Consider the following 26,029-nt stretch of genomic DNA (forward strand, 5'->3'; position numbering starts at 1 on the left):
CGGCGCCGGGCAGCGCGCACAGCGCCCGCACCGCCACGCTCTTGTTTGTTGATGCCCGGCGTTGTGGCAACCGTCGGCCCGCAGCCGTTGCCGTAGCGACGCGATGCGATGCTATGCGCGCTCATGGCTCTCTATTCAGTGCTGGCTACGCGTTCCCATCACCGTCCGTCGCTGCTCTGTAAAATTGTAGACACTAAACCCCCGGCATGCGTCCGTCCAGGCCGTGCTGCAGCTCCTCCTCCAAGCTGCCCTCTCCGAACCCCGGCTCGCTCGGCCGCGGCACGTCCTCCTCTTCTACTCCACCCGTGTCCATGGCGTCCGCATCTAGCGGCGTCGCGCCAGTCGCCGCCGCCGCCGCCGCGGCGGCGGCGCTCCCTGTCCGTCCAAGCATTTGCTTCTGCATCTCCACCGGCTGCCGCACCAGCCGCCGGAACTCCACCACCTCGCTCGTGATCATGTCCCGCATGGACGGGATGTCTTGCACGCTCTCGAATGAGAAGTCAAACTTGGTTGGGCACTCCAGTTCGTCTGCCGCGTCATGCCACACCGCGAGGTAGGGATGCTCGAGCGCCTCCACCACCGTGATCCGCTCCGCGGGATCGAACGCCAGCATCCTTGCGAGCAGGTCCAGCGCCTGTGGGTTCGCGGTCGGAAACAGCTCCGCGAAGGGCACCGGCCGCATACGCGGCAGGCTGCGCACGTATTCTTGTGCGCGCGCGCTGCCAATCCGCGAGAGCGTTTCCTCGGACGGTGTGCCGAGGTAACGCAGGATCTGATTTAGCTGATCGACGTAGTCATGGCCCTTGAAAAACGGCTTGCCGCCCAGTAGCTCCGCCAGGATGCAACCCACCGACCAAACGTCGATCGCCTTCGTGTAGTTCTGGAAGGAAAGCATGATCTCCGGCGCTCGGTACCACCGGGTCGCCACGTATTCAGTCATGAACCCCGCATTCTCAGCCTCATCCGCAGAAAAACCTCGCGCAAGTCCAAAGTCGCAGATCTTGAGGTCGCAATCCGCATTCACAAGCAAGTTTCCTGGCTTCAAATCACGGTGCAGCACATTCGCAGAATGGATATACTTCAGGCCGCATAGGATCTGGTAAATAAACGATTGATAGTGCGAGTCCGTGAGCGGCTGCTGCGAGCGAATAATCTGATGCATGTCGCACTCCATGAGCTCCTCGTACAGGTACACCTCGTTGAAGTTGTTCGTGTCCACGATGTCCATGTCGTACAGACACGTAATGTTCTTGTGCCCACGGAAGTGCGCCAGCAGCTTCAGCTCGCGTAGCGCGCGCTTTGCCAGTATCTTCTTGGAAAACACGTTCGTGACCTTCTTGATGGCGACTCCGACGGACTGGTCCGCCTCTGCGTACCGCGCCGCGCACACGATGCCATATGCGCCCTGCCCGAGTTCCTTCACGACGCGGAAGCGCCGATCGATCGTAAAGTCCTGATTGAGCACGCGGTACGTATGCCGCTCGATGTTGATCATGGCTGCTGTATGCGTGGGATTGGTGGTTCGTCGTAGTCTTTGAAGTCGTCTGGTTTCGGTTTCAGGTGCGCTGCAAGCAGACCGCGCATGCGCAGTCCCGGTCGCAGATCTACGCTAGTGTCGATCTGTGTCGTGCGTGTCGCCTGTGTCGCGCGTGTCGCAGCCCTAGCCCAGTGCATGCCGCTTGCGTGCGATTCAATTAGCCGTGCGTAAACAATTCAATTTCGACGTATGCAAACCTCGTTTGACTACATCGCTCCTCCCGTGCGATTCCCACCGTCAGCACTATGGAGTCCATCGAGGTCCACTCCAAGGACTTTGCGATCCGCTGGATCACTGTCCCGGACCACGCCTCCGTGCGCTGGCAGCTCGCGCCCAACAAGAAGTCTATCAACTTCGGCATCTTCCGCAAGTGTCGTCCTCATGAACCCCGGCCCGCCACCACAGCGACCCTGGACGACCGTCTCGCCAACTCCGCGCTCACTCCCGTCTATTGGCATGGCCGCTGCCACCCCAATGCCATCGTCAAGGGCTCTTACTCCGTCCCTGCCGGCGCCGGCGGCGTCTTCGGCTTTCTCTTCGACAACACCTTCTCAAAGACGCTCTCGAAGACCGTCCAGTTCGCGCACTCCGTCGTCCCTCCTGACACCACAAACCCAAGCAACGTCACCCCCGCCACCACGACCACAACCACCACCACTCGACGGCCTCGACGCGGCACCGGTGTGTCCAGACGTAATGCGAAGGAATCTGAGCTGCTGGACCGGCCGTCACAGTCGTCCGACGGCAGCAGCAAAGCCGACACCGTCGACGACCGCTTTCACGGCGGCGTGCTCCTAAAAAAGCGTCGCAAGCGTTTGCAAGGGTATGCAAAACGATACTTTGCCCTCGACGCCGACGCAGGCATGCTGTCGTACTACCACGACGTCACCTCCTCGCTGCTCCGCGGGTCCATCCCTCTTGCGCTTGCCGCCGTCTCTGTCAAGCCCCAAACGCGGGAAATATTTATAGACTCAGGCGCCGAGATCTGGAACTTGCGCGCGCCCTCGCAGGACGAGTTTGAGGGATGGCAGGCCGCGCTCACGCGTGCGCGTACGGTCGCATTGACGGTTATACCTGATGCTCTCGTTGCACGCGCCTCTTTGGCTGCTGGCACTGTCAGCATTGCATCCACCACTGCGACGCCTTACGCAACAACGCGCAGGGTCGACGCGCATATGATGGAGGCACTTGGTAGCAAGCTCAACGCCGCGCTTGCACTTTCGCAGAAACTGGCCAGCGAGACATCCTCTACCTCCTCCTCCTTTTCCTCGCTGGCACCATCGTTGCAGCCCACGCCAGTACAGACGCCGCCTCTACACACTAACCACCACCAAGGCAACGGCACCCGGACAGCCGCCAGCGCGTCTTCAACCGTTAACTCCGCCACATCTAGCGATCAATTGTCAACCTCAGCACCTAAACGGCAACCATTCTGGCAAAAGCGGTCGAATCCAAAGGAGTCCTTCCCTACGCTTGCGAGCTTCGAGAACAACACCGCGCAGCCATCAAAACCTTACTCGTCGCCACCGCCGCTGCCGCTACCACTAATAGGCTCGCAATTCACAATGGCGCTCGAGCTACAGCAGCTTCTTGACCAGTTGCTGAAAGACTACACCACGATCATGCATACTGCGATCACACACACACGCACGCTGAGCGACATGATCCGGCCACTGTCGCCCACGATCGACCAGAAACTTGAGGACGCGACGCTCGCTGCGCACGACGAGGAGGACAACGGGTCAATATTATCCGACTCAGAGTTCTTCGACGCGGCGGAGAACCCGCCGATTTTTGTCTTGCCGGATAACAACAACGGCGATGCGCCAGAGGACATCGTTGTTGTGTTTGACGACGAGGAAGTCGATGCTCGGTCAAGTTCGTCGCTGCGGAGGATGTCAGCTACCTCTAGCGTGAGCTCGGATTCAATCGTGCTCGCAGCGCTGACGTCGAATGCGAATACTCAGGTCGACTTATACCCGCTTCCGATCACCACGCCCATCTCTCGACGCGAGATCGTTCCAAAGGCGAAAGTGCCACCGCCGAGCTTAATCCAATTTGTGCGCAAGAACGTGGGCAAGGATTTGTCAACTGTGACGATGCCAGTCACCGCGAACGAACCACTGTCGTTACTACAGCGGTACGCGGAGGTGCTGGAGTACTCGTCGCTACTCGACACCGCGTCGAAGAGTTCAGTCGCAAGCGGCGAGCAGATGATGTACGTCGCCGCGTTCGCCGTATCGACGCTGGCCAACAACCGGTCAAACGCGCGCGCACTGCGGAAACCGTTTAATCCACTGTTAAACGAGACGTACGAACTCGTGCGCGAAGACATGGGGTTCCGGTTTTTGTCCGAGAAAGTGTCACACCGGCCGCCGGTCATGGCAACATTCGCGGAGTCGCAGCAGTGGTCGTACTCGTTTTGCCCACAGCCGTCGCAGAAGTTTTGGGGAAAGTCAGCTGAGATTATAATCGAGGGTCAAGTTCGCGTTAGTATATTCGGAGATCCGGGCGAGGTAGGAACCCCGTCGATCACACCGGTCGTGTACACGTACTCCATGCCGACGACGTACTTGCGGAACATGCTCGCGGGCGAGAAGTACATCGAGCCCGTGGGCCAAATGATTGTGTCTGCCTCGTCGGGACATCGTGCGGTGATTGAGTTCAAGTCGAAGAGCATCTTCTCTGGACAACGCGTGGATGAGGTGACGGTCAAGATATTCAAGCCATCTACGACGGACGGTTGTATCGAGCGCGTTTCGATGCACGGCCGGTGGACGTCGGAATTGCTCCGGGACAGCGACAACTCCGAAGTCTGGCGTGTGGGCAGTCTAATGCCAGACCAAGCAGCGCGGTACGGCATGTCGACCTTCTCCGCGTCTCTGAACGACATCACCATCCTCGAAAAAGACAACAACGTTCCCCCCACCGACAGTCGCTTCCGGCCCGACCAGCGGGCACTGGAGAACGGCAACATTGACGAAGCTGAGCAACTCAAGCACATGGTGGAGGAAACCCAGCGCGAGCGGCGCCGGCACGGTGAGATTCCCACCGAGGGCGCGTCAAGTGTGTGGTTTGAACGCGTGGAGGACGATGTGTGGGTGCCGGTGCGGGGGAAGAATGGGTATTGGGAGCGACGGCGGCGGCGAGACTGGGAGGGCGTGCCTGAGCTGTGGTAATTTTTGATTGCACTTGGGCTTTTTGATTTGAAGTATAGATGTGAGTACATAGACTTTGCGATTGGCGAATGTTATATAGAACCACTTTGCTTGGGCTGGATGACACCAGTGCTGCCTTGAGTGCGGCCTTGAGTGCGGGCGCCAGGGGAGCGCGGAAGTCGGAGCGGATGACGGCCGTCAGCCGAATTATGACCAAGCATTCGCCGCATCATATGCGGCTGAGACCATTGACTCTCCGATAGCTCCGGAGGTAACTGGGCCAGTCGGGGTCTAGCGCGCCGCGGTGCTCCACTCTGTTCCGCATTCTCTAAGTTGATTATGTCACAGTTCGCAAGCAGCTCGGCGTCTCACCTAATCGACGTTGTCCCCTTGGACGCAGGTATATAAGAGGGCCTCAATTGCCGGTGAGGGAGGGTTCTGCGACAAGTCCTATGTGAGAAAGATGACCGCCGTCAAGCCGCTCGTGTACATCATCATCTCCACCACGCGCGTGACCCGCGTCGGCCCCGACATCGCGAAATGGCTGCTAACCCATCTCACCTCCTATACGACTGCGACGTCATTCAAGATCATCGATCTCCGCGACTACGATCTGCCACTGCACTCCATCGAGCCGGAGATCCCGATGACGGGCAAGTACTCCCAGCCCGGTACCATCGAGTGGAGCAAAACAATCGCCGCGGCTGATGGGTACATCTTCGTCACGCCGATTTACAACGGGTCGTTCCCCGCGCCGCTCAAGAACGCGCTGGATTACCTGAAGAAAGAGTGGTTCGGCAAGCCGTGTGCGATCGCGAGCTACTCCCGTTTGGGGCTGGACACCGCGGCGAAGCAGCTTGCGCACGTGCTGAAGAATAGTCTGCGCATGGATTTGGTGGAAGAGTTTGGCTTGTTCAAGATCGCGGATATCAAAGCCGAGCTCGAGCAGCAGGAAGAGGCGGCCGAGGCTGTCGTGTTCGATGAGGGTGCACCGGAAGTGACGACAGAAAAGGTGGCTGAGTTGGTTAAGAATCCATTGCTCGAGAGCGTGTTGGCGTCACTAGAGGCTAAGCTGGCACCGAAGACGGCGGAGGTGTAACATCTCGGAGAGGGAGGCAGACATTAGATGTAATTGAGCTGGCTGCATATCTTCTATATATGATACCGGAATAGATTCTGCTGCATTTTATATTGGTGCCACAGACAGGCTGTAAAGGTGCCGCATTGTGTATGTCGTGGCTGTATGCGTATTGTATCCGTTCGTGAACTTCTATGACAACCCTCCGGCTCATGACTGCATGTGTGTAACCAGCGCAACAAGCGCTTCTAATCGATCCTTATGCACGCCCTCGATCGTCGCCACCCCCCCGCTCTTTGCCGGCGCACGGGAGAGCACCCCGTCGACACTAGCACTCCACCCCCGAACGATCAGCTGTTCCTTCGTCTCATCGTCCGAAAGCCCAAAGTACTGTGCCACCTCCGCAAGTGATATCGAGCTGAACGCCCGAGCCACGAAGGCATAGTTTTGCTCACGGACGTGGGAGATAAGAGATTGCAGTAGCGCAGATTCGTGTGGCGGTGTGGCGGCGGCGGTAAAGAGACGTTCGAGTTCTGTGGACGCGGTTGTGAAGAAGAGTGGGAAGTCGCGATTCCATAGCGCGAGCAACACCTTACGCGCGCTGACCGCTGCCGCCCACGCAACTGCGTATTCCGGCGCCACGTCTTCGGCGCTGTCAATTTCAAATACCCCCCGTCGCGCGCGCTTACATAGGAAGCGTGCTTCTTCGTACTCGTCGTCGAGGAGTAAGGTATATAAGTACACCGCGTAGAAGCGGGGTATGGCAGGTGCGAGCGGGGTGGTGGGTGCCTCAGCGAGGGGTTCGAGGGATCGGAGGAGAGAGAGCTCAGGATTTGTGGGGATGTCTTCCAGGAGCGGGAAAGTGTGGTCGATCATCGTGGCGTGGAGATTGGGGTTGCGAAGGTGTGTGATCGTTAGGTTGGTGAGCGATGGCGGGGCAGCAGGGCGAAGTGAGATAGGTAAGGGTTCGGTGGACGAGGGTTCGTCAACGCTAACTGCGCCGTGGCATCTGATCGGCACCACTAGTTGCCACACACTCACCCATTAACAGTACCTCTCATATATTCTTCGAGCGAGTGAGTTAACAGCGCATAAGCGCAGCAGATGGCTACGAATCCGTTATAGCGCGCCGACAGCCAGTTCATACGTGACGATGAGACCGCTACGCACGATGCTGTTACACGCCGCCGTCAGCGCGATGGCCCTACTGGCGCGGCCTTCGGTAGCGTTATTTTCAGTGCAGGATGACATTCTTGCATTTCCACAGGTATGCACATTTCCGAGGACTGTCCCAATGTTCGTGCTGACGGTCTAGTACCAAATCTACATGACAAACGACTACATCACGGAACTCGACGCAGCCGCTCTGATGACGGCCGCACCAGAGACCGATACAACAGGAAAGCCACCGATATACGAGATCGTGACGCTACAGCACCAGAAATTTCTCTGCGCATTGCCTGTGCTTGAACCGCAAGCGATGCTGAATGCATCGCAGAAGGAGCTCTCGAAGTCAGAAGAAGAACGCGAGCTCTCGCGCGCACAGACAAACGGATGGGACTTGCTCGAGCCGTTGAGCGGGACGTGTTTATACTACGATGCGGGGTGGTGGACATATTCGTTTTGCCACAAGGTGGAGGTGAAGCAGTTTCATCAGCTAATACCCCGGAAAGGCTCGCGACCGTATCCGCCAAAGGAGGATCCGAATAACAAGTCGTATATACTAGGGAGGGTTGCGGAGCGGCATGCGGTCGTGACTGCGCCGGGCGATGAAGGAGCGGCGACACATCAGCATCAGCCGCTTGCGACGGCGAGTTTGGTGGTGGATGCGACTGTGCAGGCGGCGGGTGAGATTCGGTATTTGGTGCAGAAGCTGGGCGGCGGGACGGTATGCGATTTAACCGGCCGTGAGCGCAAGATCGAGATCCAATTCCACTGCAACAAGAATCCGCGCGACAAGATCGCGTGGATTAAAGAGGTCACGACGTGTCGGTATTTAATGGTGATTCACACTCGGAGGTTGTGCCAGGATGCAGCATTTTTGCCGCCGAAGGAGAATAGCGCGAATGAGATCCGCTGCCAGCATATTATCACCGAGGAGGAGAACGAACGGAGAAAAGAGCAGGCGACGCTGGAGGCGGATATACTCTCTGCAATGGATGATCACGATATTCTCGGTGCTGAGGGTGCGGAGGAGGCTGGCGCGGATGCGCCACCGACCACGCCAGCGGCAGGGTCAGGGGATGCGACTACACCGACAGACAAGGAGTTCTCGAACGCAGCTGCGACAGAGACTGCGTTGTCAAGCGGCGAAGTGGCAGCGTCTACGACTACGGAGGCCGTTGCGATAGACGGCGCAGGACAGGACGATGACGACGCCGCAGGACAGGGCCCGGACCTCGCAACGTCGGCGAGCATGCTGATCCGGGACATCCAGCGGCAGATCGCGGAAGGCACGTTTCTTACGCCGGCGGGGACGGTGGCGACAGAGGAGGACAGCTTTTCGTACATGGTTGCGCTGGAGGACGTGAATGGGCAGGTGATTGGGATTGTGACAGTGGTGGTGGACGGGGGCCAGGTGGAAGTGCTGCTGGACGAGGAGAGGTTAGGGGTTGTGCGGGAGGACGACAAGGCGGGCGTGCTGAGCAAGTTCCCGCAGAAGCTGATGAACGACCTGCGGGAGTTCTCGGGGGGACTCGGGTACGAAGACCTGCATAAGGCGCTGGGGCGGGGCCACGATGGGCTGAGCGGCCTTTGGGAGGACGACGAGGAGGTCGAAGTCGGCGCGTTCGACGACAGCGAGGACGAGGACGAGCACGGTAGCACAGCCACGGCTGCACCGCCGCGCGCCCCAGGTACACGTGCGCAGGGGTAGCCCCAGCCACGCGCGCGCACACGCCACGAGGCGTGGCCCCTATATTCGGGCTGGCGGCCAACACAGAGGCGCGCGCGAACGGGGCAGACCCCTGCAGCGCCGGTGGCAATAAAGAGGTGAGCGGCCCAGTTTCTCTTCGTTTCCGTACCGCCAAAATGGCCTGGTGATCACGATCCACATACAATCTGCCATGGACCCGACTACTGCGTCGTCGTCCGCGTCCCTCTTCGCGTCCTCCGCCACCGGAGCGCGTTCCGACTCCTACGACGCCTCCTCTTCGACCCTCCTCCCCGCTGACTTCCACCGCATCTTCTACGCCGCCAGCGGCCGGCCGGGACCCATCTACATCTCCGCTCTCGATGACGGCATCCTGACCGCTGACGAGTCGCCCGACCCTTCGCTCTGTCGCCGCCTCTACATTGCCGCCTTCGACACCTACGTTGGCGCCATCTTCCGTCTCGGCTTCGACGGCCGGCGGGTGTGCACCATTACAGACGAGCGTTGTCATCACCATGTCCATCGCAACCCCAAGGACGACACCAGCCTGCGCATCGAGTTCGCCAACTACATGCGCGTCAAGCTCAACCCCTCATACCGCGTTCGCCACCGCTCTTCCTCCACGCCGTCGCTCCTTCCTCCGTCACCAACAGCCTCCGTCCGCCCCGGCATGTCCAGGAGCGTCTCCGAAGCGCCGTCTTGCATCAGTCAAGTCAGTCAAGCCTCGTCGCACTCTGGCCGGCACATCTCGTTCTCCTCCGCATACGAGTTCGAGTTCTGGGGCATGCGCTTCGTCTGGCGCGGCGTGCGCGCCCACAAGTCCCCCGTCGCATCTGTACACAACGAAAACGGCGTGTCCGGAGCTAATAGCTTTGATTTGCAGATGATCTCGCGGCTACTCCCTACATCTGCGAAACACACTGTCGTCGCGCACCTGGAGCGCGAGCCATCGCAACCAGAGATGTGGAAACTATCGCTGGAAGACCTTTCCATCACCGCACCCGACTTCGCAAGTGCTGCTGAGGTGTTTGTCGCGACCGCCATGATTCTCATACAGCGCGAGGCGCTCGCATATCGGCTGCTGCCGATAAAAGACGCGTACGTCGGAAAGCGGCTTGCGGTCGGGTTCTATGTCGGAAAGATGCGCATCCAGATGGAGCTCATGCCCTGGAAGGTACTCACAGAAGAATGCGTCGCGCTCTTCCGGCCAAAACTTCGTTCGAGAGACTCCTCCGCACGGACGTCGCGATCATCAGCATATTAACATCACAGTATACACAGATTGGTTATTTACGCCTCTGTACACGGTTCAAGGCGTTTGTTTATTGATATTTGGTGGCTGCAGACTGCGCATAATCAGCAGATTGAAGAGTTTTTGGGAAAAGCAGTGTTTGTTTGCCACGGTCAGTAGTGCACTGCATCGGATACTTAAACAGGTCATGTTATCGTCAATTTCTTGTTCTCTCGTTAGACAGATAATTCCACAACTGCTCTACTGCGTCTGATCCTTCCGTGCCTACATGGGCAAACTTGATCACGTTCTCACCTGAGAGGATGCTGAACAAGTCTGCTCCGTCGCTGTTGCCGGCGTACGGGTCGCCGTTCTCGTCTTCTTCGTAGAGTATATGCGTCGCCCGCGACAGCGCCGCGTCCTGGGTCGCGATTTGCTCAAATCGCGTGCGATCGTGTTGATATAAGCTCGATAACTGATCAAGCGAGCTTGACTTGAACGAACGCTTGAAGTAGCTCAATATCCGTCCAATGTGTACGCGTCCGTTGAGGTAGAATAGTCGGGGTTCCTGACTAACGTCGGCAAGTGTCGCCATGTCGCCACGCCCGCGCTCGCCTCCTTCACCTTGCGTAAGGTCGAATTCGTTGTTGAGCGGGTTCACGAGCGGATGCGAGGTAAGGGTTGAGATCATCCTGATCGCGGGAAGAGCGTACGGGTATTGGTCGGGGAAGAAGATCAGAAAGCGGAATACACCGCCTGCGTAGGGGCCTGCGCCGGTCAATTTCAGGCAAAAATGAGTAGGAAAGAGAGGGCCCACCTTTCTTAAGAAAAATAACACCCTGCCATATCCTTGGTGTGGAGAGCGACGGGCATACGTAAATACCAGACGGGCACGCCGTCGCTATGTTTGCGCTGCGCGTTGTTAGTCACCAGCCACCCATAAGTATCTAGCAAACTCACCTCTCCACGAGGATTTCTTGCAGCAGAAACGCGGCGTTGTAGCGGCCCTCCATGCCCTCTAATTCTTGGGGATACGTCCATCGTGAAGCGGCGAGGACCGATGAGCTGCTGGCATCGACCCCTGAAACTATAACGTTTAGTGCGGTTCAGGCGCAAATGGTACACAACTGCGCAGTTGCGGCGCAAACGCGTACGGATTTGGCGCAAACATTTTTATTTACTGTCTCTCACGAACAGCTTCATAGCCTCGCTGCATGCCACACCTCCACGTAATACCTCGTTCTTGATTCAGCATTTCCTTGCGTCGTATCCAACAAGACGCGCAGGACAGATGAGATGCAGAACATCACATGGTCGACTACCCCGTTCACAGAGCTGCACGCACTGCTAACGTCGCCTGTCGCGGACTTCAGCGAGGTCTCGGCGGCGGTGCTCGCGCGATTGCCTGATCTGCACCGTTTTCTCGCGCTGCCCGGCAAGTCCGATGAAGGACGACGCGAGGTTACATCAGGTATGTATGTCTTACTTCTATTGGAAGACTGTCGTGGTTAATTAGAATCAGGCACGTTCGACATCGACGGCGACAAGTACTCTGTCAACTCAGAGTTTATTACCGAAGCCTGCGCGCTCGCCGACGAACTCGGCCTCGACGAACGACTTGCGGCAACATACCTCCACTATGGCGCGGAGTACCAACTCCAACTTGACCGCCGTCCTTCACAATGCGCCGTGATCCTGTACCACTTGCGCCAGGAATATATCCTCTCCAGCGTGCGGCAGTTGCTCGTCAACGCGCGGAGCCCAGGGGACGGCGAGCACACACTGGAGTATCTTGATCTTGCGAAGAAACTCGCGACACCAGCGTTCGTGGTGACAGTGGTTCGTGCCATGGAGACGCAGCGTGCGAATATGCGGACGTTCCAAGAGCGAGAAGCGAGCGCGTTGTTTCTTGGGCGGGATCGTGACGAGGCGTATAGTGAGACTCTGCGGTATCGGCGCGAGGCGATGTACAAAGAGCACGAAATGCTCGCGCATATCTTTGCGTTGCTGTGCGCGCACGATTTTGTCAACGTCACACACGCAAAGTCGTTTCTCGAGATGGCGGCGACGTTGGAGAAGTACGACCAAATTCTCACACATTATGTTGTTTGCATAATTTGGCTCTTCGACGCGCTATGCGCATCCCGGAACGACGGCGAGACTGCACATACTTTCCCTGAGGTATTACAGATCCATAATTATTTCAAGGAACAGCGACGGAAACAACCGCTCAAGCTCCCACATTTTTACGCGGCTGTTGAATTCTGGTGGATCGTCTACTTCCGCTGGTTCTGCAACGAACAAGGCTCGCAACAGATCATTGAGCAACACAAAATCGACTATGAAGTGGACGTGTACAAGCCTGCACTGGCGTGCGTGACAACCGGCGGCGCGTTTGCGTTCATGATGAATTTGACGGCGGATTTGTTGGATGACGCGGAGCCGGATACGCTGCATACGGATTTACGGTCGATTTTGGATGCGTATTCGCTGATGCAGCGCGATGCTTACGAGAATCCTGTTTTGCAGCCGTTGAATGAGACTTCGCGGCTTGAGATCACGTATGCGGTTTCGGACGTATTCAAGCAACTGCTGTTTGATACGCTGGGGAATTTACTCGATGCGATTATCGCGAACTTCGCGGATTTGTTGATGGAGCTGTTCAGAGGAGGAAACGATTCCCTTCCGCGTTTGGGGTATTTGGTAGAGGATGAGTCTGTGCCGCCTGTTGATGATCGTCCTCCGATTCACTTTGAACTGGAAATGTTTTTCATGACGGTTTCGTATCTTTACTCCGGTCGCTCTGACGCGGCGCTGCAGTTCTGGTCGGACGTCGAGGGCCATTTGTACGGATTTCTGAAGTGGTTTTCACAGTGCGAAGAGCCTTTGGCTGTGACCGCATACTGCGATATGTTGGCATCGATTTCTTCTGGACCGACCTCGTGTGCTGCGTGTTTTTTGTTTCTGAAGCAAGGCGACCTTGAACAACGGGTCGTCGCGCTAGGCGAGGAAAGCGGGTCACAACTGAGCTGGAACTACATGCTCGAAACTTTCAACTACTACGTGGCACGCTTAAGTGCGGCGCCGGAGCAGATGTTTCCGACTACTCCGAGCAGTAGCGTGATGCGAACACTGGTGTCGATGACGGAGCAGCCCGAGCTCAATGAAGACGATTCGCGGGTCGTGTCTTCATATTTACGTCTGATTCAGTCCATTATCACGTGGGATCCTGCCGCGCGGGAAGAGTTCATCTCCGGGTCTGCGCCGGGGACGGCGACGGCGTTGAATTCGCTGTTCGATATGTTAGGTTGTCAAGCGACGCTTGTTGCGCCTATACTAGATGTATTCGCGGCGCTAGCGGCGAAGTCGACGAGAAGCGTGCGACTGGAGTTATGGAGGCGGCTTGATTTGTGGTTGTTACACGCGCCGGTGGCGTCGCGGAATCATCCATCTAGTTCGGCGGGGTGGCCCCAGCAACGGATGTCGTTCCAGGATCGATTTCGGATATTGTTACCTTCGTACCAAGATGTTGTCAGTCTCGTTGCGTTGCTTGAGTGTCTTACGCGTGTCGCGGTTGATTCGACTATGAACGAACTCCAGTTCCCTGATAACTTGGGCGAGAATTATCGGTCGCAAGACGGAATACGGCCATATGTTTTGTATATTATAGACGACATCTTTTTCTATTCCAGCGCGTCCGAATTATCGGAACCGCGTCGGTTGACGTTGCAAATCGTGTGCTTAAAGTTTATTCTGAACTGCATACGGAATTTTAACAGCAACCTCGTTGCGCTCACTGCGATTTCAGCTGGTGTTGATACCCGAAACGGCGGTAGTGGAGAAAAGTCCTTTCTGCCGGCGAGTATCGTGGAGTATATCCGAATTCACCCGTGTGTGTGGGCGATGGAGAAGTTGTTTGAGACGAAGATTTATGAAATCCTCTTTGGAGTCGCTGCGCAGGGAATTGATAAGATCACGACGCCGGGCGCGACGCGAGAGTTGTCCGAGAAAAGCGTGAGCGTGTCGTTGGAAGTGATTAATACGGTACTCGCGATTGAGGATACCTATCTCGACGTGATGGAGCCTTTGGTGCGCTCGAACGACGTGTCGCTTATTGATCCTACGTCGAAGACGTCCGCGCAGGCGCAATCGACGCATACATTCAACGGACTTCGGAACTTTGAGGAGGCGATTTTGTTTAATATCTATGTGGTCACACAGTGTGCGTTGTACGTGAATTCGCCAAATGTGCGGATCGCGTCGTTGTCGATTAAGATCCTTGACTGCATTTCGCGTTCCTCGCAGTTTTTGAGTTTCGACTATGCCGCACCGAGTGAGGGCTCATATTTGAATGGTATGATTTCCGGAATTACCACAACAAAGGCGTTTACGAGGATTGATCCGGGTGCGCCGATCGGGGTGAACAGATTACTCAGCGCGCTTGATCGGGTTTCTGAATCGCGGAGGATCATATTCGGATTTATCACTCAGCTTGAGAGGCCTGCAGCAGAGGACGATGATGAATTTAACGAATTGAAACTTGAGATTTTGAGTTTCTTGTCAAGGAACCTCTGTACTCGTCCATTTTCCAAAATCGCCCGGGGAATGGATGGAGGCCATCTCGATATCGATGTGGCGACAGTGTCAGACGTGCCTACGATCTCACACTTTTTGTTGGGGTTCAAGATCATGGACGGCTCCACTGCCGCTAGCACCGCGTCGTTACAGAGTAACGACGATCTGGGAGGCATTAACTCGAGCGTGTCGCTATTCCGGGTTATTATTACTCTGCTCAAGGAGTCCGCTGGAGGGGCCGCGTCGAACAACAACGTTTTCACCAAAACAACCACACAGTTTACTCAGCTCTGTGCGGATATCATGAGTCGGCTTTGTTCTGCCCGGATATCCTCATCGCTGACACTGGAGTTGCTACGCGAGAATGATTACCAATTATTCGAGTCGCTAGTCCGCGCTGAGACATTGGTGAGTCCGCAGGGGACGATATGGCAAGGTGCTACGTTTGCGAGTTTGTTGGCGCGGGATGAGGAGGAGGAAAACGTGCAGATGTCGTTGGAGCCGGATGCGGTATTACCAACTACTGGCAGAAGCTCCAAGTCGAGGGTGGACGAATTGGATACCGTCGAGACATTTGTACACTTCTTGCTTGCGAGGGCGAGTATGCTGGATTACGGCGCACTCGAGTTACATTCCGTCGCGGACGAGGGCGCAAGTTTGCGGTTTGCAAAGTACGTGCGTGATCTCACTTCCATGCGGGGACAAGAATCGCCGTCGTTATCATCACAAGTAGAGGGTACAGAGAGCAAAAGAGGCATTGTGGGATGCGAAACAGCAAAGGCGCTGGAGCTGCTTGATTTCCTTGAATTCAGCGTCGAGGACCTTATCGCGACTTGGGATGTGCGAGGGACAGGTGTTGATATTGCAAAGATTGCCGCCGCGGCTGAGCAACGTTTCGGTGCGAAGTGGGAGGACGATATCGCGGGCGCGTCGATAGCGGCTGCCGTTCGGAATGTGTTTGCTAGTGTCAGATTGGAGGAAAAATGTCTCTATTACCTTTCCCCTGTTGACGGCGTATCAAGTACCGGTGACGACGTAAATAGCGGCGGTAACAGTCTCAACCCGGCCGATGCCATGTATAACATCAGTCTCGTTCTCAGCATTCTCGACATCACCATGGCACAACACATACAAACTGGGAAAGTACCACAGCTGGGCCAAGAGGCGGTCGCATGGCAACGAGAGCAAATCGTGCTCGCGTGCAGGACATACAACGCAATCGTGATGCTGCGGCGTGCGCAGTGCGTGTGTCTTGTCGCGTGGTGCAAGCTTGTGCGGACAGTGTTGGCGGATACGACACCGGAGAAACGCAGCAACAGCGCTGGGCGGGATGTGTTTATTCTGGAATCGATGCAGATCTTGTGTCCGAAGATTTTGCATTACTCGCAGCTCTGGGAATCGAAGCTTGCGGATCGGTTGTCATCGGTTCTGCTTGCGTTGACCGCTGCACTCTCGCGATATGTGGTTACCGACGACGTTGGTGGCAGCGACAATGGACGTGACTTTTCAAGGGATGGAGATACGGCTGCAATGGATATCACCCGCACAGTATTAAGGGTATCGCTCGTTGCCGTACAAAGTCCGTACTCATCGCCGACAATGCGCGCGGATCTGTATACGCTGATTAATATCTTCATATGTTCGCACCCGTCTTGGCGCACGGGCAAGCTAAGCCAGCTGCAGCGCACCATCGAAAGCTGCTCCAATGGCTCTGCCTCGCTCTCACAACTTCCGTCTGCCGTCGACGCGGAGCAAATGCTGCTCACAGGTGGCGACTTGCCGCAGACGCCGTCGCGAAGCTCGTCGACAATGGCGCGGGAGAATCGCTTGATTGAGCGCGTCGCGAACGACGCCGTGTCCGGGGACGGTGTTACACGAATAATGGCATTGACGGTGTTGCGAGCGTTTGCGGCGGTGGAAAATGCGACCGGGGAGTATTTCGTGGTGGGCGCCTTGATGAGGTACAATTTGTTGTTATTACTTGTGCGCTCGTTGCGGAGGATTGATGAAGAACTTGATGACGAGAACCGAGGTAAGTTTGCGCATTTTCTTGATATATGTTGGATGATTGATTGCTAACTTTGGATAGTGTCGAACTACGAAGTCACCGCGTTCAAGGCCGTGATGGCGCTCCTCGTCGAGCTTGCTCGCTCGCACGGCGGCGCAAGCCAAATAATCCAATCCGGCCTCTTCATTCTCGTGCAAAAGCTTCGGTTCCTTGCGATCTACCCCGAAATTGGCATTTTCGCACTCACCCCTCGGCGCTCCTCGCCACGTTCGTCGTCAACGTCTTCATCACAAACCGCACCATCGTCCATGCAATTCTGGCCAAGTTGCGACCCCGGCAACGCCGGCGGCGGTACAACAAGTCGAAACGTCTTCTACGAACTCGCGGCGCCAACGTTGCGCTTATTATGCTGCTGTTTGCTCTCCATGGGTCAGCGCAACGCGGTTGTGCTGGCATATGTGGGCGAGATACTCCGCGCGCGGGAGCTACTTGTGCGGAGCGTGTTGCAGCGGGTTGCCGTGTTGGATTTGATGCAGCAACGGGCGGGGAAAGCAGGGGCACTGGCGGACGAGGAGGATGAAGAGAGTGTGGCGATTGCAGAGGCTGGGAAATTGGTTGTGTTGATGTGTTATTTAACGAACGTGAGAGGCAATTAGAGTTGCATCTAGCATGTAAAGCATTGTATAATGTATGATAGATCCAAAAATCGTTACATTAACGGCCTCTAAATATCAGTAAAATTTACGTGCGCGGTGACTTGGAAATCCCAAGTCGTGAGGTCTCGGCCACGCAACTGGCGCGGTGATCTTGTAGATTTGGCAGTCTGTCTTTTCGTTCACCGACCATCCGCACACGCGATTTTTTAGCTGAACAATAAATGATCAAGCAAATTGTACTGAATGGCCAATAGCCGGCGCTAAATTGGTGTTCAAGAAGTGATCCCTCGAACAGTCGCGACGTATACGCCGGTAGGTTTTGCTTTGGGAAAGCAGTCAACAGACCGACTTTCACATCCGCAGATTTGTTGGCTCTCCTGCGTCGCGATCTATCTTTCGCGCCTTCTCTTCCTTCATCTCTGTCTTTCGTCCATCTTTCCCTCCTCCCGCCCATGCCATATAATTACCAGCATACCATCCACATATGTAGCCGCAAGAGAATGTCTTGATTTATTTACATAATACAGACTTAGCTATATAGGATAAGTTCGTCCGCAAGGGAACTCCGTTCAACCGGATTGGTCCCGCCGTATGTATCGCTCCATCCAGTCCTTCCATCCCGCATCAGCTAACTGATCAAGTCCACTTAGATCGACAGCCAGCAGTAGTCACAAACGCCTCGCCAGCTCAACCGACAGCGCGTATGTACGATGGCACAGCCTAACGATAGTATGCACAGGAGAGTGTCAGCATTCTAACGACAATGTGCGCGTGAGCATCGTTAACCCGACAACAGCGCAATGCCAGATCGTCGTCGTCGTATGTAACAAGCGATCTGACTCACTTGTTTTCAGGCCAACCAACGAACCTATCTGGATTAATACGATAATCACTGCCCATCATCTCCGACCCTACGACAGCGCAGATGATACGAAGACAGTGCCTGCCTACCGCAGTGCCCGAAGGGTCACGCCATCCTTACAGCAGCGCTTCGATAATACCAATAGAGATTCAAATGCATGTAGCAATCGACAATAGGGAACAGCGTTCTCAGTAATTGGTTTGGCATGGGGAAGCACGATGTTTCGCATATCAATACCACATATCGTGCAAACTCAATAAATGGAGCGATATTAATTAGGACCACACTTAACGGGCCAAAGAGATTCTAACTACAACTTGTAAAGCAGCACGACGACACCGCAATCAACGATGGCAATGGGACGAATGTCCGGGATTCCAAGTATTTTGCGTTCAACGTATCTGAAATTGACATTTTGTAGTTGAATTCATTTTTTTATTTCAACTTTTTTCTCTGTTTTGCTTTAGATTGTCAGAGGCCTCGTCGGTCGCCGGACACGAACTCCTAACGCAGATAAATGCAATGCCAGCCGCGTAAGCGCAGGCGAACGGAAGCTCACTGTTGGATGCGTAGGCCCCGTAGATATATGGGTCTCATATTGTCAAGTTGGATGAGTGTGCAATGCATATCAGATCAACGGGCGGGGCGACTAGTTGGCGAACTTTCAGTCTACAGCGACTGATCAATGCGGCAAGAGCAGTCCAATGATTGTCATATTCGGACAAGAAGTGGATAATGGACACGGGACGGCGGATACGCAATTCATGCGTGCGACATCAGGGACCTCGAATTGGACAAAGATTCCTGTTCATGAAGATTAGAGAAGGAACTTCCCGGTTGTCTCTATGATCAAGATATCTGAGGCTGTTTGAACGGGATTTGTACACGGAGAACTTCAATATTGAGTTCAGTTGTACAATCGCATTATAAAGTGAGAAAGTTCAGCTGGCAATGCAGCTTGATACAGCGACAAGCTGAGAAGTTGTCTGGGGCTTGCAGTCTTCGACCATAGATCGAAATTCACTAAACTTGGGTAGTGCTGGAAGTTCACTAAACTTTGGGAACTTGCTAACTGGGGGGGGCAAGGTTAGTTATGCGGCTTATCTAGCCGCAAACTAAATCTGACACTAATTTGCAAACCGGGCTAAGTAGTGACTCTCCTTAGGGAGGATTCGCTCGCCATTTAGCTACCAGGCGAGGCAGCCTCTAAATAATCTTGACGCTCTCATTAGGCGTCTGCGACCAATTATAGTTAGAAATATGAATATCTAATGGGCTCGACTAGTAGCTCAGCTGTGGCCTTCGCGTCTTTGAGGGACTTCTCATGGAGACTACGCACTTCGCACTCGCCAGCTTGTCAGAGATCGCGAAATCGGCGGATGCCCGACGAGTCTGTCATGTACAGTCTACTTGTTAGTGCAAAAATGATTTACTATTGATCGATTTAGGGGCTGACGAAAGGCGGCATGCGCGTTGATTAGAATGAAGAGAGTAACGTCTGGGCTACGGACGGGATAATGATAGTTCAATTGCCGCTCCTTTATCTACGCTACAATCTCGTCACGAACTCGATGTTGTTTCCATCCAAATCAAGAATAAATGCGCCGTAATAGTTATCCGCGTATTCCAGTCTCAGTCCGGGGGGGCCGTAGTCCTTGCCGCCGCTCGCGAGCGCGACGGTGTAGAACTCCTTGACTTCCGCCTCAGACGGCACCTTGAATGCGACGTGCTGCGTGAGTGCGAGCGGCGAGGGGCTGTTGACGAGGTAGAGGAGGATTGTGGTATCTCTAATGGGCGATTTGTAGGCCAGCATGCCCTCTGTAGATTCATGCATTGTCGTTAGATGGCCGCTGCACAGATATCACCGCCATCGTCATCGTCGGCATCATCGTCGTAGCCTCCATCATGATTCCATACCGAATTCAAAAGCGACTTTATATCCCAGAAGTGCGAGTACGGGATCGTAAAACGTCTGGGCCTTGGCGATGTTGGTGACGTTGATCGAGATGTGGTCGAGGAGATCCGGCATTGTGTCGACAATTGCGTCGTGCGTACGATAAGCGATATATCCGAGAAAGTGAGAGTGTGCAGGGACGTTAGTCGAATTGGCAACTGAATGCCACGAGGAGCCCGGTTCTGCTGTGTCGCAGAGATAGCGAGATAGGGCAAGGTAAAGTTGACGGGAGATTTGGCACGTCTATAACCCCGCGTCGTATTCAACGACATCTGGAGCAATGGCGGACAATTTTGCTTTGCGACATTTCCACATATGTTATGACGACGATCATTAATCTACATCGGACTTCGAACCATGAAGATCTAAATTGAAGATATGCGGAGCTGCTCACATAGATATGCGCCGGGCCAATCGGGAGAATCCTCGGCGCGCCGCCACTCTTTCACAGGCGCAATGCGAACTTTCAGTCTCCATATTCTTCATCTCCGAAAGCCATGGTTGTATCTGGTGCATATGACACCGACGGTATCGGCACTGAATAGTCAACCACTTCTACACTAAGTCGCACTACACTGCAAACTGCACTCTCCACGAATTCAACAATATCTCCATCCGTATCCATTACAGACGCGCCATAATTATCGCTATACTCTAGTCTAAATCCCGGGGGGCGTTTCGACACCACCATGCGCCACCGCAGTAGTATAGAAGTCCTGAACCTGCGCCTCGTTCGCCGCTCTGAATGCGACGTGCAGCGGTGATGGTGCGCTGTCGACGTGGACGAGGATGATTGAAGTTGTGTTTGTGGATGATTCGTAGCCCAGTACGCCGTCTGTCGAATCGACTGACACCTGTTAGTGGAGTACTTCAACCTTTGCGGTATGACAAGTACATCGAGGTTAGTCTACCCCGGTCACCAGCTTTGTCAAATCCCAAGAGTGCGAGCATGGGCAAGGCCGGTGACACTGACTGAGATGTGATCGATGAGGTTGGGCATTGTAAATACTGCTATACACGTATGGAGATTGTGTGTGCGTATTGTGCATCGATGGGGTAGTCTTCTGGAGGTTTTATATTGCTGACACGCCTAAGCTGAGGGAATGTGCCGCCGAGGTTTGCTCCGACTAGAGTCGGGAAGTGAATCAGCACGAGGAAAGGACCATGTAACAGACACGCTGCAGAGATGTGGCGGCAGCATTAACACATTTGATTTGCCGCTCTTCTCGAGAGTATCAATCAGCTACTCAAGTGCGTGCTTTCAGCTTGGTTTGGCTGCTCTTCCGGCCTGCGGGTATTACAGTCGCGCACAGATCCGGCATGTTGTTGAGCTTTGAACTAGGCTCACGCGTCCTGACGCGTGTCCACGTGAGAACGCGTCTCCGCCATCGTGTTTACGCTTTACCTACCGTGGCATGGATCTTACCTTGCGACGGGTCGTGGTCGCCAAAGCACAGCGCTCCGTGCCGGCCATACCTGGTGTCTAACGCGTGCTTCGTCGCGGCATGCCGTCGACGGACGTGCTGGCGAAGCTGAACCTGCACGTGGCTCTGGCAACAGTCGGCGCGACACGGCTTATCTGTACCGCCAGGGACGTAGAATGCTGTGTCGCGCGCGCTGGAGCCAGGTTCTTGGGCCACAACCGGTTCGAAGACAGAAAGTCGCGAAAACGGCGCCATATTAGCTAGTTCCTCGCTGGGCAGAGCTCACAAGAGATACGGACAGCCGTTTGTCGTTATTTAGGTACTGATCTTGGGTTAGTTGGTGCTCCTTAGAAACGAGCGTGCACAGCTGTCATTCCGAGATACCAATCAAGCTCTTCTAGATCATACCGTCGTCGACTGTCAATCGGGTGGGATAGGTAAGCCATGTAGTATGCTGTACTCAATGAATATGGCCACAGTACAGTTACGACGTGGCATGGCGGCAATGTCAGATATAACGGCATTCAACAGCTGCAAAAGCATTGGAACTGATGCGGCGCTCTGCATGAAGCCCGCCAGCCACATTGTGACATGCTCTTATCACGATCGAGAAATCTGGCGGCAACGTACCGTCACAGCAGCACAAAGGGAGCCCCGGCCACATCGTCGTTTCAGAGTTACATTCTGTCAATGCATGTTGAAACAATGACAGTCTCATGATGTGCCCACCAGTTGGCAACGGCGTGGCTATTGACAGCATGGCGTGAGGGCGGGGACCCGGGCGCTGCCCACGACGGGCCGAACACGCGCGGCCACGCCACTTGGCGCAGGAAATTTCCGCATAGTTCACGAGATCGGCGCAGCCCTACCGAATTCCGAGATGAAATCTTGACCACTTCTGCATAAAAGCAAGTAATTCAATTCAGCAAATATACAAACAATAAGTCAAAAAACATGCGACCACTAATTGAGATCATGTCATAATTGCGACGACGATAGCCGTGTCCCGTTCATTGTTTGTGTAACGTTCGTCAAAAGCAGATTCACGCGCACTTTGATCTCGGGTTGTAATCAGATCGACAAGTTGCTGTGACGACGTGTTTACCAGCGTCCACCGGGACCGCCCTGGCCGCCGGGACCGCCAAAGCCACCCTGGCCTCCAGGACCGCCGCCCATGCCTCCAGGACCGCCGCCCATGCCGCCAGGCCCGCCGAAGCCGCCCTGGCCGCCAGGTCCACCGAAGCCACCAGGACCGCCGCCCATGCCACCGGGACCGCCGCCCATGCCACCAGGGCCGCCGCCCATGCCTCCAGGACCCTCTCTCCGGCCACCGGGACCGCCGCCCATGCCGCCCTGCTGGCCGCCGAAGCCGCCCTGGCCGCCCTGCTGGCCGCCGAAGCCGCCCTGGCCGCCCTGCTGGCCGCCGAAGCCGCCCTGCTGGCCGCCCTGCTGGCCCTGCTCACCGTGCTCGCCGGTGAAGAAGGAGGTAATACCCGCGCCGGCAATGGCACCGCCGATCGTGCCCAAAGTGCCGTGCCCGGAGCTCTTGCCGAGATGGTGCCCGGCCATGGCGCCGGCAGCAGCGCCGAGAAGGTCCTTGCCGAGGCCGCGCTCGCCGGTCTCACCGCCCTCCTGCTGCTGGTTGCCGTAGCCCTGGTTGCCGCCCTCGTAGCCGCCCTGCTGCTGGCCGCCGTAACCGCCCTGGTTGCCGCCCTGGCCGCCGTAGTAATCGCTGTTGGACATTGTGTGGAGTGTTGAGAGCTGTGGGAGTGCGGACAAGTGTAATTGGGTGAGAGAACACGAGGGATCAGATCGGAGTGGGGAAATCGTGGCCTTTTATGGTGCGACACGCCAGGTGTGTGGTCGCTGGGCTTGCGTAGTCTCCTGCGCTAGCGCGCGCCGCGCGTTCGAGAAGCTGCCGCTGCGCCAGGCACTAGTGCCGCGCGCACCGCCACGCATGCACGTGCCCTGGCGCAAGGCACGGGGCTGCTGCGCCGCGGTGACGTCATGAGTCGCGCCGTGCGCCAATCAGCGTGCATTACTCCTCCCACAGCCGCCCGCCCCCGCGGGTCTCGTGGCGCTCCGCCAGCTCGCTGCGGTCGCGGCCTAGGCTCTGCTGTATGCAGCCCGTCAGCACGCGGCACGCCTCCTGTATGAGTTCCCACTGCGAGGAGCGCAGTGCCGCGCGCACCATGCGCAGCAGGCCCACGCTGCGGCCCTTCCCCGCCAGCTGTGCCAGCTCCAGCGGCGTGCGCGCCTGCCGCAGCCGTCGCAGGAACGCGAGTCCGTCCTCCGCGTGCGCGACGCGCCGCTCCTCCTCCTCCTCTTCGCCTGCCGCCGCTGCGCCGCCCGCCGTGCCCGCCGCCGTCCCCCGCAGCGCCTCTGACTCTGGCCCCTCGAGACAGAACCCGTACGCCCAGATCACCTGCGCGCAGTGCGACACGATGCCCGCCCGGTGCACGAACCAGTCGTGGCCCGCCGAGTAGCTCTCGTTGCCATAGTACATGCCCACGTCCCCCACCACAAACACTTCGTAGATGCTCTGCACCGCGTGGAACGCCGCGTCCGGCGCGCGCTCCGAGATCGCCCAGTCCCGTATCCGACGCTGGGACGCCTGGAAGTCCTGCCGCATCGTCGGCCGTCCCAGCACCTTGTGCACCCCGCAGAACACTTGCAGGTCGTAGATCGACACCCGCATCGACACATGCGCCATGTGCCACATTGGCGGGATCGCACGCTGCAGGTACGTGCTGTCCATCGGCCCTGCTGCAATTGCCATGTCCACGCGCGGGAACCGCCGGTCATAGTCAGCTTTCCAAAAGTCCAGCGCCGGTGCTAGCGTCGTCCGCCATGTGTCCCGGAACGCGCCCCACCCCAACGCAGACACCTGCAGGTCGAGCTGCTCCATCTGGTACGACAGCGACATGAGCCCGCACAGCAGCACAACCGACCCGTACCGTCCCGTCGCGACAGACTGCTGGTTCAACACCTTCTTCAGCGCCTTCAGAAAAGGCATCGTCGGCGTCCGCACGACATGGCTGCGGTCCTCGGGCATCAACTCCCACGCGTCCTCGTTGCACGGCAGCGACAAGCGTATCTCGTGCGCAGACATCACCAGCGAGTGCGCAAAGAGCGCCGCGTGGCACACATCCAAAGTAAATGCCATAAACACCGCGCGCTTTGCCATCTCGGCCTCGATCCACCGCTTCCAGATCTCAGACGTCCCGCTGGTCGCTCTTAGTGCACCGCTGTTGGTCGATGTGCCGAGCAGTGTAGTCCCCCGCCGTATCAACTGCAGCGTAGTCCCGTGATGTATATGTCCCCGCTCGTGCATCTTGCGTGTGCCCATCATCTTCTCATACGTCTCCAGCAACAGCAAGCTCTGTATAATCCAGATCTTTGCAGGAGGATGAAACCCAGGGCTGCCGAAGATAACCCACCGCAATGGCTCCGAGATCTTCCGTGCGAGATCCGTCGCGGATCCATAGTGCGCACCGATCAAAATAATACTCCACAATAACGGCCCCGGCGTCGTATCGGCCTCGAACGACGGCCGGTGCAGGATCGGGAACTGGAAGTGGAACTTATCCCAGTACAGGCTGATGTACCGGTGTATGCACTCCATGTCGAAGTCCTCATGATTCTCAAGCGATGGTATCAATCCGAGTAAGTCAAGACGTTTCATTTCAGACATCATCCTCGCTCGTGGAGGGGTAGGCGGTGTGAGCAGGTTTGGCAAGTCCATCGGCGACTCGAACGACGAGTAGAAATTCGGTGGCAAGAACAACTCCCGCGAGTTCGACAACATGCCGTCTGAAAACAGCCAGTTAATCAGGTCGGCAGTATTGTTCGCAGTGTGTGGACTCATGTTCACGTTCACCGGCGACGACTCTGCGACTGCTGGCGGCTGCGGCGGCGATTGCATCGGCACCGCGAAATGCTGCTGTGTCGCAGCTACCGCGTCCAATTGCGGCGACAGCAGCGGTGGTGGTGGCGGCGCGACTGACATCGGCAAGAACCTTATCTCTTCCTGTCCGGGGGTCGCCAGTACTGTCGATAAATCCATCTCATGAGCGAGTCCGGCAGCCGGAAGCGGTGGAGGCGGCGTCGCTGCTGGTGGCAATTGTTGCTGCAGAAGTCGCGCCGGCGCTATACTTTCTTGGCTAAACATGCCCACACCGAGCTTCATATCCTCATATTCCGCGGGCGGACCGTCGACTTTTCGCTTATGACGCTCCATATGCCGTATCTTGAGATCCTCCCGCACGAACGACTTGGTGCAATCCGGCCACCCGCAACTAAATATTTGCTTCGGCGCATCTGCCACATTCCCTCGTCAGCTCGAAGGAAACTCCCCAAACTTTTAACAACAAAACATACGGTTCAGCTTGTGTCGCGCGAGGTGCTCTGATCGCGTGAACTTCTTCCCGCAGCCCGGTGCGTCGCAGCCAAACACCTTGTCAAGCCCCTTCCGCGACCGTCGTCGCCTCCGCGCTTTCGAGTTTCCCGACTCGTCGTCCCGCGGGAGCGGTGAGTCCTCTCCGCCCGACCCGCCGTACTGGAATCCTTTCGCGTCGTGTGGCCTACTGCCGCTGTCCATTTCGCCGTCGCCGTCGTCGTCGCCGTCGTCGTCGCCGTCGTCGTGCTCTCGCTCGATGGCGTCGGAGAATTTGC

The 26,029-nt window shown here is 56.3% G+C and overlaps 12 protein-coding genes across 12 annotated transcripts; 5 read left to right on the top strand and 7 right to left on the bottom strand.

The window, feature by feature from the left end:
* Nucleotides 1–44: 44 nt before the first annotated feature.
* Nucleotides 45–1,764, bottom strand: V1518DRAFT_422336 (kinase-like domain-containing protein). Its single transcript, XM_066905439.1, has one exon. The coding sequence runs from the start codon at nt 1,493–1,495 to the stop codon at nt 194–196; it is 1,302 nt and encodes a 433-aa protein (XP_066757544.1). The 5' UTR covers nt 1,496–1,764; the 3' UTR covers nt 45–193.
* V1518DRAFT_118191 (oxysterol binding protein) lies at nt 1,700–4,937 on the top strand. Its single transcript, XM_066900685.1, has one exon. The coding sequence runs from the start codon at nt 1,783–1,785 to the stop codon at nt 4,714–4,716; it is 2,934 nt and encodes a 977-aa protein (XP_066757545.1). The 5' UTR covers nt 1,700–1,782; the 3' UTR covers nt 4,717–4,937.
* Nucleotides 4,938–5,164: 227 nt separating this feature from the next.
* Nucleotides 5,165–5,596, top strand: V1518DRAFT_361617 (NADPH-dependent FMN reductase-like protein; the record flags this gene model as incomplete). Its single annotated transcript, XM_066901213.1, has 1 exon — nt 5,165–5,596. A coding segment is annotated over one exon (432 nt), but the record flags the coding sequence as incomplete, so codon positions are not given.
* A 292-nt stretch (nt 5,597–5,888) lies between these two features.
* V1518DRAFT_118189 (uncharacterized protein) lies at nt 5,889–6,722 on the bottom strand. The gene has a single exon (XM_066900684.1). It carries the CDS (start codon nt 6,647–6,649, stop codon nt 5,984–5,986), a length of 666 nt encoding a protein of 221 aa, XP_066757547.1. The 5' UTR covers nt 6,650–6,722; the 3' UTR covers nt 5,889–5,983.
* Nucleotide 6,723: 1 nt separating this feature from the next.
* V1518DRAFT_118209 (glucosidase II beta subunit-like protein-domain-containing protein) lies at nt 6,724–8,743 on the top strand. The gene is made up of 2 exons (XM_066900686.1): nt 6,724–7,040; nt 7,089–8,743. Exons 1-2 carry the CDS (start codon nt 6,927–6,929, stop codon nt 8,646–8,648), a joined length of 1,674 nt encoding a protein of 557 aa, XP_066757548.1. The 5' UTR covers nt 6,724–6,926; the 3' UTR covers nt 8,649–8,743.
* On the top strand, nt 8,629–10,001 carry V1518DRAFT_118235 (uncharacterized protein). The gene has a single exon (XM_066900687.1). The coding sequence runs from the start codon at nt 8,839–8,841 to the stop codon at nt 9,907–9,909; it is 1,071 nt and encodes a 356-aa protein (XP_066757549.1). The 5' UTR covers nt 8,629–8,838; the 3' UTR covers nt 9,910–10,001.
* A 21-nt stretch (nt 10,002–10,022) lies between these two features.
* On the bottom strand, nt 10,023–10,919 carry V1518DRAFT_422341 (uncharacterized protein). Its single transcript, XM_066905440.1, has 3 exons — nt 10,837–10,919; nt 10,694–10,788; nt 10,023–10,644 (listed from the first exon to the last, which is right to left on the bottom strand). Exons 1-3 carry the CDS (start codon nt 10,887–10,889, stop codon nt 10,094–10,096), a joined length of 699 nt encoding a protein of 232 aa, XP_066757550.1. The 5' UTR covers nt 10,890–10,919; the 3' UTR covers nt 10,023–10,093.
* Nucleotides 10,920–11,092: 173 nt separating this feature from the next.
* On the top strand, nt 11,093–17,187 carry V1518DRAFT_397698 (nucleoporin Nup186/Nup192/Nup205). The gene is made up of 3 exons (XM_066901826.1): nt 11,093–11,347; nt 11,399–16,483; nt 16,541–17,187. Exons 1-3 carry the CDS (start codon nt 11,173–11,175, stop codon nt 17,113–17,115), a joined length of 5,835 nt encoding a protein of 1,944 aa, XP_066757551.1. The 5' UTR covers nt 11,093–11,172; the 3' UTR covers nt 17,116–17,187.
* Nucleotides 17,188–19,389: 2,202 nt separating this feature from the next.
* Nucleotides 19,390–20,202, bottom strand: V1518DRAFT_422349 (Glyoxalase/Bleomycin resistance protein/Dihydroxybiphenyl dioxygenase). The gene is made up of 2 exons (XM_066905441.1): nt 19,895–20,202; nt 19,390–19,795 (listed from the first exon to the last, which is right to left on the bottom strand). The coding sequence occupies exons 1-2, from the start codon at nt 20,004–20,006 to the stop codon at nt 19,527–19,529; spliced, it is 381 nt and encodes a 126-aa protein (XP_066757552.1). The 5' UTR covers nt 20,007–20,202; the 3' UTR covers nt 19,390–19,526.
* A 388-nt stretch (nt 20,203–20,590) lies between these two features.
* Nucleotides 20,591–20,882, bottom strand: V1518DRAFT_429477 (uncharacterized protein; the record flags this gene model as incomplete). The annotated part of the gene is made up of 2 exons (XM_066906136.1): nt 20,591–20,778; nt 20,807–20,882. The coding sequence occupies 2 exons, from the start codon at nt 20,880–20,882 to the stop codon at nt 20,591–20,593; spliced, it is 264 nt and encodes an 87-aa protein (XP_066757553.1).
* A 1,374-nt stretch (nt 20,883–22,256) lies between these two features.
* V1518DRAFT_118630 (uncharacterized protein) lies at nt 22,257–23,245 on the bottom strand. Its single transcript, XM_066900688.1, has 2 exons — nt 22,773–23,245; nt 22,257–22,480 (listed from the first exon to the last, which is right to left on the bottom strand). The coding sequence occupies exons 1-2, from the start codon at nt 23,096–23,098 to the stop codon at nt 22,399–22,401; spliced, it is 408 nt and encodes a 135-aa protein (XP_066757554.1). The 5' UTR covers nt 23,099–23,245; the 3' UTR covers nt 22,257–22,398.
* A 148-nt stretch (nt 23,246–23,393) lies between these two features.
* V1518DRAFT_377398 (fungal-specific transcription factor domain-containing protein) lies at nt 23,394–25,955 on the bottom strand (the record flags this gene model as incomplete). Its single annotated transcript, XM_066901577.1, has 2 exons — nt 23,394–25,675; nt 25,736–25,955. The coding sequence occupies 2 exons, from the start codon at nt 25,953–25,955 to the stop codon at nt 23,394–23,396; spliced, it is 2,502 nt and encodes an 833-aa protein (XP_066757555.1).
* Nucleotides 25,956–26,029: the final 74 nt, after the last annotated feature.

Source organism: Limtongia smithiae (assembly GCF_038497785.1).
Source record: "Limtongia smithiae strain NRRL Y-17922 unplaced genomic scaffold V1518scaffold_13, whole genome shotgun sequence".
NCBI lineage: Eukaryota > Fungi > Ascomycota > Lipomycetes > Lipomycetales > Lipomycetaceae > Limtongia > Limtongia smithiae.